This window comes from Seriola lalandi, unplaced genomic scaffold, assembly GCF_002814215.2.
Source record: "Seriola lalandi dorsalis isolate HSWRI2012SDOR001 ecotype SW California unplaced genomic scaffold, Sedor1 jcf7180002054875, whole genome shotgun sequence".
NCBI lineage: Eukaryota > Metazoa > Chordata > Actinopteri > Carangiformes > Carangidae > Seriola > Seriola lalandi.
The window spans coordinates 8,339-16,538 of NW_019525428.1; the positions used below are offsets into that span (position 1 = coordinate 8,339).

The following is an 8,200-nucleotide window of genomic DNA, read 5'->3' on the forward strand; positions in this document are numbered from 1 at the left end:
CTATATAGTTCCTGTACTTGGCATGTGGATTAATTTATGCTAACAATCCCATGATTCAATGCACTTCATTTTACAGCTGCACATGTAACTGCTGTGTGACACTATACCTGTCCATGAGACCAGGAAATGATGATGATTCATGGGCGTCTGTAATGTCTACTACACTAATACTATTGAGTGTCTATTACTTATGGAGCACTGACTGAGTGCACAAGGGAGTGATTTCAGACACAGCCATTGTCTTTATGTTGCAGTTAGTTCTGCAGCAACGTTCAACATTCATGCAAATAATGAGAAAAAAAAGGAAGTAAGTGACTAAATACATTTACACACAAAATTTCCCTTGATTTTCTTTATTTGGATGTGCCTGATTTATTAAGGAAACAAATGTAAGATTGTCAGTTGCTGAATTTCACTGGAAAACATCTTTAAACTTGAAATGGTTATTTCTACACACAGAGAGAAAAGCAGCATTAATGCATCCAGTATGTTACACAGAGAAACTCCCTTTGAAACAAAGTGTAATTTCCAAGAATGTGTATATAATTTGTACTTTACATTGCAAGTAATTTCATATGAATACCTTTTTTAAAAAAAAAAAAGTCAAAACAACTCAATACTCCAGTCTAGTGCAGCTGTTTTCATTATATTTAGAAATCTTTCTGAAGCATCAGTGGCTCAATACATCGCCCACTTATTATAATGACCTCAGAAAGGTAAATCTACATCAATACACAGGTATTTCCATATACTGGAATGTCTATAATGTGTTATGCTACAAATATCATCTTCCATTCCATTTCATCATATTGTAGATACAACTGTAGGAATTAGAGGAGCAAGGCTATAAATTACAAAGCTCTATTTAGGCACGAATAATCTCATTAGTCCTTGCACATACGGGGGGGGGGGATCCCAAAAAACAAAGTGTAGGAGCTACAGAGATGGGAATCCATATTCCCATGAAGGCACACGCTCCTGTAGCTCTTGTTTATTTGTTCTGCCCTGAGTGATGCAGATACACGCTAAGCTACACCTTTAACAAAGGTCTTAACTGCTCTGGCTCTTCTACCGTCCATATTTTTCATGCCCCTCCTCGCCGGGCTCCGCAAGTCAGTCAGATGGTTCAGAAAACGACTGTGAGAAGAAGAAATCACTTCACTTCACTTCTGAAGCCTTTACAAAATAGTTGAAAGAACAATGCAAGTGGTTCTGATGGCTTGATAGTCTTTAAAATAAAGAGGGTTAAAAATCCTTTAAACTTTAAAATACCACTATTGCCAGTGCATCTCTTTTACTTGTCTTGTCATTTTTAGGGAAAGAAATCTTCAGATTGAGAATAAGCAGCCTGCTGCAGAGCTGTGCAAACACGGATGAATTAACAAAGAAGAGCAGGCAGGAGGAAGAATTCAGGCTGTTCAGTTGTAATAAGAACTGAGGAGAGTTGTGTGTCTTCATTTTCAAAATTACCACCAGTCAGTCAAAAACAGATTTCCATTTGTCCAGTCAGACTTGAAGCAGTTTGACTGGAGCTGTAGTGACATAAGTGATGCAGAGTCATGTTGGTCACGGAGGGCAGATGAGATGAAAAACAGATCCTGGGTCGGCGCTGATAAACGTCTGGAATCCAGGTGTTGATCAATTGAAACGTCTGAACAGCTCGTCTTTTCACACAAATACAAGGCTGGTTCCAGTTTTACCATTTAGTGCTGTTAAGTTGTTCCCCCTTGTTGTCTTGGAGCAGCAGCGCCAGGATTCACAGTGTTTTTTGGACCAACAGAGAGAGTGCACTTTTTGAGAAGTTCTCCTGGTTGTAAAAATCACAGACTGTCTGTGCGGGCGTGGCAGCTGTCGCACACTCTGACTGGGTGGTCCCAGCCTCGGGAAGGCACAGGCTTGATGTGTGTGGAGCAGGGTCCGCACACGCCCTGTCCGCAGGCCCGGCAGTGGTGTTTGGACATGACTGAAGTGAAGGTTTTGGAGCACTGGTGACACTGGGTGATGTCCTGGTCTGGCACCCAGTAGTCTGGCCGAGCCACGTCCTTCACAAAACCTAAGGGGATTGGACGGAACAGTAAATAATTAGTTTCAGATTTTCAGCTGAGGCTGTATGTTTTTTTTATTAGAGCATTATATGCATGTCCTGAACAGACCATCCTGTGAGACTGCTTTATATTATATACACTGGGGCTGGTGTGAATCACTTCACAGGGTCGCAAGCACCATTAATGTTTATGGAGTAAATCTCCAAACAGCCATTAAATATCTCAGATGGATTGACAGCATCTATCCCATTAGATGCTTATTTATGGCATTAATTCCTTGCAGGTGAACCATCAAGTGCCAGAATTTAGAGTCAACTATTTATTGTTGTGAGCAGGGTTTGTTGCAACATGGCAGCCATTGGTATGTTCAGTCCTAAGCAACAACAAGATGTGAAATAAGTTAAACTTATCTAACAGAAAGAGAAATAAAACTTTTCTTTCATTTTGATAAAGACAATTTTACTCTGTAAGACTGGTGATTAGAATCACTAGTGCAGTGCCCGTTCGAAATGTGCCCGTCAATAGGGGTTGATTGCTTGGCCTGTGTTAATCCAGTTGGCAGCTTTCTTGAGAGCATCATCCAAACTTCACAATTTTGACAGCACGTCCTTGGGTCCTGAGTAATACACCCTGCAGTCTGTCTCGTTTGTTACTGCTGGAGTTGGCTGCTCTGCTCCGATCGCATCTTGCTGACATCGTAGAAGGTACTGTCATAGTTGAGCCATGCCTAAAACCCTGGCATGTGCATGCGTTAAATTGTCTGAGTGGTTCCACCTGTTTCTTTGCGCCATGTAAAAAGTAGAAAAGTGATGTTTGAAGCTTTGTCAAGAATTGCTCATCCAAAGAATTTTTGTTTTTTTGGTCGACATTGCACTTCCTCAGAAATACATCAGCCAAGTTTGAAGTCGATCGGATGAGCGGTTGTCGGGAAAATCATAGAACAGACAGAAAGAAATTCCTCCATTTATGGTTAGATGTGCACAAGACGGATGTAATTGTCAGATGCTACTTGACCATAGGGCTGCATACCTGCAATACTGTGGTCATGTGATGTCTACCACAGGGTTGAGATCATTACCATCATCATTGCAATTCATTTTGTATTTCATTTTTTAGGCAGGAGTCTATGTGGTGTGTGATAAACACAATAATCACTGTTTCGTTATCACTGACTGTCTCTCATCTCATCCACAGAATTAGATTCTATTTCTGGCGATGGAGGGGTGTGTGGGGTGTGAGGGGTGAGTGAGGGTTGATCTAATGAAGCATATTGTTTAGCATGAGCTCAATCCCAGCACGCGCTCATGCAGCAGACTCTTGTCACACACACACACACAGGCACACAGAGAGGGCTGGTAAAGTGACACACAGCGCCAGTAAAAACTTAATTGATTTTTTGATGGTCAATCAACGGGATTTCTTCCTATGGCCATGACAGACCATGACAGACAGGTTCATTGTCAGTGTGTGTGTGTGTGTGTGTGTGTGTGTGTGTGTGTGTGTGTGTGTGTGTGTGTGTGTGCATGTATGAGGGTAAACTGCAGCTGCACTTACAGAGAGGATAGTCCACAGCTGTGGTGACCATGTCCAGTGTAGACTGAGCCACCTCCGTCACCCTGCGAGCTATTAGACCACGAGGCTCCACCTTGCACACTGAAGACAAAGAGCGTGCACGTGTGTGAGAAACAGAGAGACACAAATCTTTGCAAAAACAGCAATAACAAAAACCATAAAGCAGCAGCAGAAATTTAATATTTTGAGGTTTTGTACAATTGGTTGAACAAAAAATGACATCATGTTATGGGCAACTTTCACTGTTTTCTGATGTTTTAAAGACCAAATGATTAATCGCTTCATGTGGAGAATAATTAGCAGATTAATGAATCATTAGTCATCAATTCATGTTGTATACAGCATTCACGGTTACTTCATGTAAATAAACTGCCAATACTTGTGGCTTTAAGAACTATAATTACTATATAGAAGACCTTTCATACATTTTCATGACTGACCTTTTATCTAATTTAATTTTCAGCATTGTTTGAGTGGTGTTTTATACACAAATTTCCTGTTTGAAGTTCAATGTTTGCATGTGCCTTACCCTGACTGTTGGTGTCAGGCGGGCCTCCCTGGCGGTAGCAGGCCTTACACACCCTGACAGGGCCATTACCCCAACCCCTCTCTGGCACCGGCATCCTGTGGCTGGAGCAGGGATGGCAGAAACCCTCGCCACAAGATCGACAGTGGTGCTTCCTCTCTGCCTCCTCAAACACCCTCTGACACCCATGACACTCCTGAGGAGTATGGGTTGGAGGTGATGATATAACAACGGAAGGACAGACATGATAATATTATTAACACAGGCACTGAGCGAATAAATAATTCAACAATATCAAACACTTGCACATGGAACTTCCCTGTTGTGTTTCTTGTGTGTCTCAGCTTAGGTTCTTCCTACTCACTGTGATCCCTGTGTTGGGTCTCCAGTAGGGGGGTGCCACCTGGTCAGTGAGCCAGGCAGTGACAGCTTTGGTGGGGCCGGTGCTGTACTCCGACACTGACTGAATCACGTAGTTCATCCCATCCAGGACCCTCTGGGCGGCGTTCTGGTGGTTGGTCAGGAAGGTGTCCGACTGAAAGAAAGAGAGAGGGGAGCCACATGGGAGTTTAGAGTCAACAAGTAAAGTCAGAGAGGGAAGGAAGAGAGACAGATGAAAAGAGGATTGAATCATTACAGTACCATTAAATTGATCTTGACTGTAGCTGTGCAAAATGCTTAAAATGTGTCACTTGTGGGACTTCTGTCTGGTGAAAGTAGCCACGGACCAAACATCATGCAAGATATAGTCAGTTTCTCCATAAGCAACGTTGCGTACAGTATGTTGCAACCTCAAACCTTGTCAGAATGAAACGTTCAGCATAAAAAAAGAAACTCAAAAATCATATCATCTCAGCGAATGAATGTTTTGGTCTGGCCTCAAGGAATAACTATCATAGCTAACACTGTATAATCTCATCCACCAGAAGCCACAACAATAATTTCAGTATCAAGTTTTCTTGTTGGATGCTGACTGTATGTAACACTAAAGGATGAGTTACAATCTTTGGTTGCAATATGCTTAAATTTAGAGTTAAGAAAGTTAAGAAAATAAAAAAAACCCTATATTTCCACCTGCGGGTCAATTATTAAAAACTATTTGTCAAATAAACAGTGAGATCCAAACTGCACTTTAAATGATTCAAATCTAAACAGATTAATACCCAATACACAAATTTAAAGAGTGCAGGTTAAAAAAAACTTTTTAAAAGTCCAGGAAATGAGGAAAGTAGTACTCACCCCCTCCCAGACATGCTTGACCTCAGATCGCACCACACTGCTCTCAGGGTCCTGGTTTCCCATCCAGTACTGTCTGCTGCGGTAGATTACACCACAGCTAGCACACTCCAACACATAACTGAGGGAGGGAGGGGAAGAGAGGGTCAGAGGGCAACGGTCATTTGATAAGATTGTGTGTGTGTGTGTGTGTGTGTGTGTGTGTGTGTGTGTGTGTGTGTGTGTGTGTTTACCTACCCTGACCAGGCATATTTGGCCAGCCCAAACCATGGGTTGTCAGAGGAAGCTGACGTCTTGGGTACAACAATCACCTCCCTGCCTCCTTCATAGCACCGCTACAGACACAACACACAGATAATAATGTAGACATATAAACATATGGAGCAAGAAACAAAATGAAACAATACGTACAGTTGAAACCACATAAGCAGCGTCACATTCTGAACAGTGCCAGTGTCAGGAGTCACTCTTACTTTACAGATGAGGACCTTGTTGTTGTACTGGTGTGCATACTGGCAGAGCCCATCTGCCATGTGAGGAACCCTGTCTCTCAGATGGTTCATTCCATTTTTACAGCGTATGCTGGAGGTGAGACAGAAAACAAAATGGTTCAGACAACATGACAGACATCAGACTGAGGGTTTGTACAAGTTTCAACTATGACTCCTTTAATCCAGAACTGAATCCTTTCAGAACCAGTGTTATGATTTCTCCCACTCTCTTTCCTCTCAGATTTCCATAAAGTAGAAATACGAGCAGTTGGGGACTTCCATGTCTTCATTCCAAAAACATGGAAAAGACATCAATTTTCATGTGTCCCACTGGGGAGACAGTTAACATCCACAAGAGCAACAACAGATTTGTGCTTTAAAGGAATAACTTCCAACACTGTGTTTCAGCCAGGGACAACTCACAAGTTCTCTTCTCCACCTGGCAATGAAAGCCTGAAACGGATTCAGAAGAGGAAGGATGTTCTGTTTGTTACATTTAGTCAAAAGTTCAGACAGATCCCTGTCAGACATGTTTAAAGACAAAGAAAAATACTCTACAACAACAGAGTTTAAAATGGCCACGAGTCCTGTCACCATGAAGGCCGGATGAACAATACTATTCTCTGTGAAACAGAGAAACAGACTCATGGACAGTGGACTGGAGTGAGGTGGGGAGTACGGGAGCTCAGATCACTCATAAAACATCCAGCAGTGGAGAACTGGTGTACTTACTGGTGTAATCCAGCCACCCCCGACATTCTTAGTTATCAGCAATAAAACCTGATATTATCAAGGGGTTATTTTAAATCCTTCCTTAATTCTCAGAAGCCAGAAAAGGAGATTTGGGAAAATAAGTGTAACCGAACAAGGTAAGTGGTGAGAAGTTTGATTTTGCACAGCAGATGAAACTGTAATTTCTCATCTCTGACCGAATTATTTGATTTGATTTCAATTCATTTTATCTGAACCAGGCTTTCAGGAGAAATCTTTTGAGCTGTAAGCCTAGCTAAAGATTTCAGGCCCAATTCAATCTCTTGAAAGAAGAAAATGTGAAAATAACAAAGACACCGACTACCTGCTGAAAACTGTTTGTAACGACTTACTTGCAGCTGAGGCAGACAGCAGAGCAGGTGAAGTACTCGTCTGGGAAGAAGGAGTACATGGTCATCTTGTCATCAGACAGCTCCCCACAGAAACGCTCACTCAGGGCCTGGGGAAACAATGAGCAGAGGTTTCTTCATCTCTCTGTTTCAGTTCTCTAAAACTTTACTTTTTGTCTATTTAACACCAAAGGTAACAGTGTACCACTTACTTCTAGCGCGTGAAACACTATCCCAGGCTGGCGAGGGGAGCGTGTGTGAGTGTTCTTCACTTGCTGCTTGACAGCCTGCAGCAGACTGTTGTAGTTTGTGGGAGGCCTGATCGTCTGGGTGCCTACGTACTGCACCGAGCTGAAGGCCTCTGTGCTCAAGCCCAGGTCGTGAAAACGCTTCTGGAGCAGTGTGTCGGCTTGGCCGGCCATTTTGGAGTCTACAGAAAAAGGAAACACAAGGAAATTAAAACCCATACAACACATTCTTCATAAAGGTAAAGAATTATACTTGAAAAACTAATGGTGTGTTTTTCCCCTACCTTGACCCAACAACTGAGTGTGTGTTGTCTCTTGGAAGACGATGACAGCAGGCCCGAGGGAAGAGAGGGGCACATCCAGACCACAGCGGCTGGAAAGGGCCCTGAGCTCCGGGGTGAAGTGCTTCAGGTAGGCCCCAGAGGCGCTGCTCAGGAACTGGAACATGTCGTTGTGGAGGCGTTCGGCTCGTGTACGATAGACTACAATGTCAGACACTGCCAATACCTGGAAGAGAGAGGAGCAGGTGTGTATAGAGCTAAGACAGAGGATTTGAACACACAATATCTGCTAATTGTGTGAGGGCAATAAATAAAAGAATAACAGTAGCTGGTAAAGGCCAAAATTCACATCACATAACTATTTTACCAGCCAACTAAGTTTACAAGGACATACTTGATACCCCTCTCACACTTGTGTGCTGATACTGCCAGCATCACATGGCACTGGAGCAACACTGAGCTGGGGCAGAAAACTGGGGGTCTTGAGGAATTATAACACAATTTGGGATCTATTAAATGACAGTGAGTGTAAAAGATTACTAAATATTAGCTATAAAACTGTCTGAGTACAAAAGCCACTAGCCACAGCCAAAATTTTATCAGCACTACATTTCTCACCCTAATGACAGACACCAAATGTGAAGTGAGCTGTACAGTGATTGATGTGCAGCAAACTAGTATTTGTGATTTACTATTTTGTG

At 42.6% G+C, this 8,200-nt stretch overlaps 1 protein-coding gene across 1 annotated transcript in view; it reads right to left on the reverse strand.

The window, feature by feature from the left end:
* Nucleotides 1-337: 337 nt before the first annotated feature.
* The window catches only part of LOC111671363 (zinc finger FYVE domain-containing protein 1), a 9,696-nt gene continuing 1,833 nt past the window's right edge, over nucleotides 338-8,200 (reverse strand). Inside the window, exons 3-12 of the mRNA XM_023428481.2 lie at nucleotides 7,503-7,725; nucleotides 7,183-7,400; nucleotides 6,974-7,080; nucleotides 5,853-5,961; nucleotides 5,617-5,714; nucleotides 5,383-5,500; nucleotides 4,508-4,678; nucleotides 4,147-4,339; nucleotides 3,600-3,698; nucleotides 338-2,053 (exon numbers count right to left, since the gene is read on the reverse strand). Of these exons, the coding sequence (XP_023284249.1) occupies nucleotides 1,821-2,053; nucleotides 3,600-3,698; nucleotides 4,147-4,339; nucleotides 4,508-4,678; nucleotides 5,383-5,500; nucleotides 5,617-5,714; nucleotides 5,853-5,961; nucleotides 6,974-7,080; nucleotides 7,183-7,400; nucleotides 7,503-7,725 (1,569 nt within the window). The 3' untranslated portion in view covers nucleotides 338-1,820. The remainder of the gene's footprint in view (nucleotides 2,054-3,599; nucleotides 3,699-4,146; nucleotides 4,340-4,507; nucleotides 4,679-5,382; nucleotides 5,501-5,616; nucleotides 5,715-5,852; nucleotides 5,962-6,973; nucleotides 7,081-7,182; nucleotides 7,401-7,502; nucleotides 7,726-8,200) is intronic.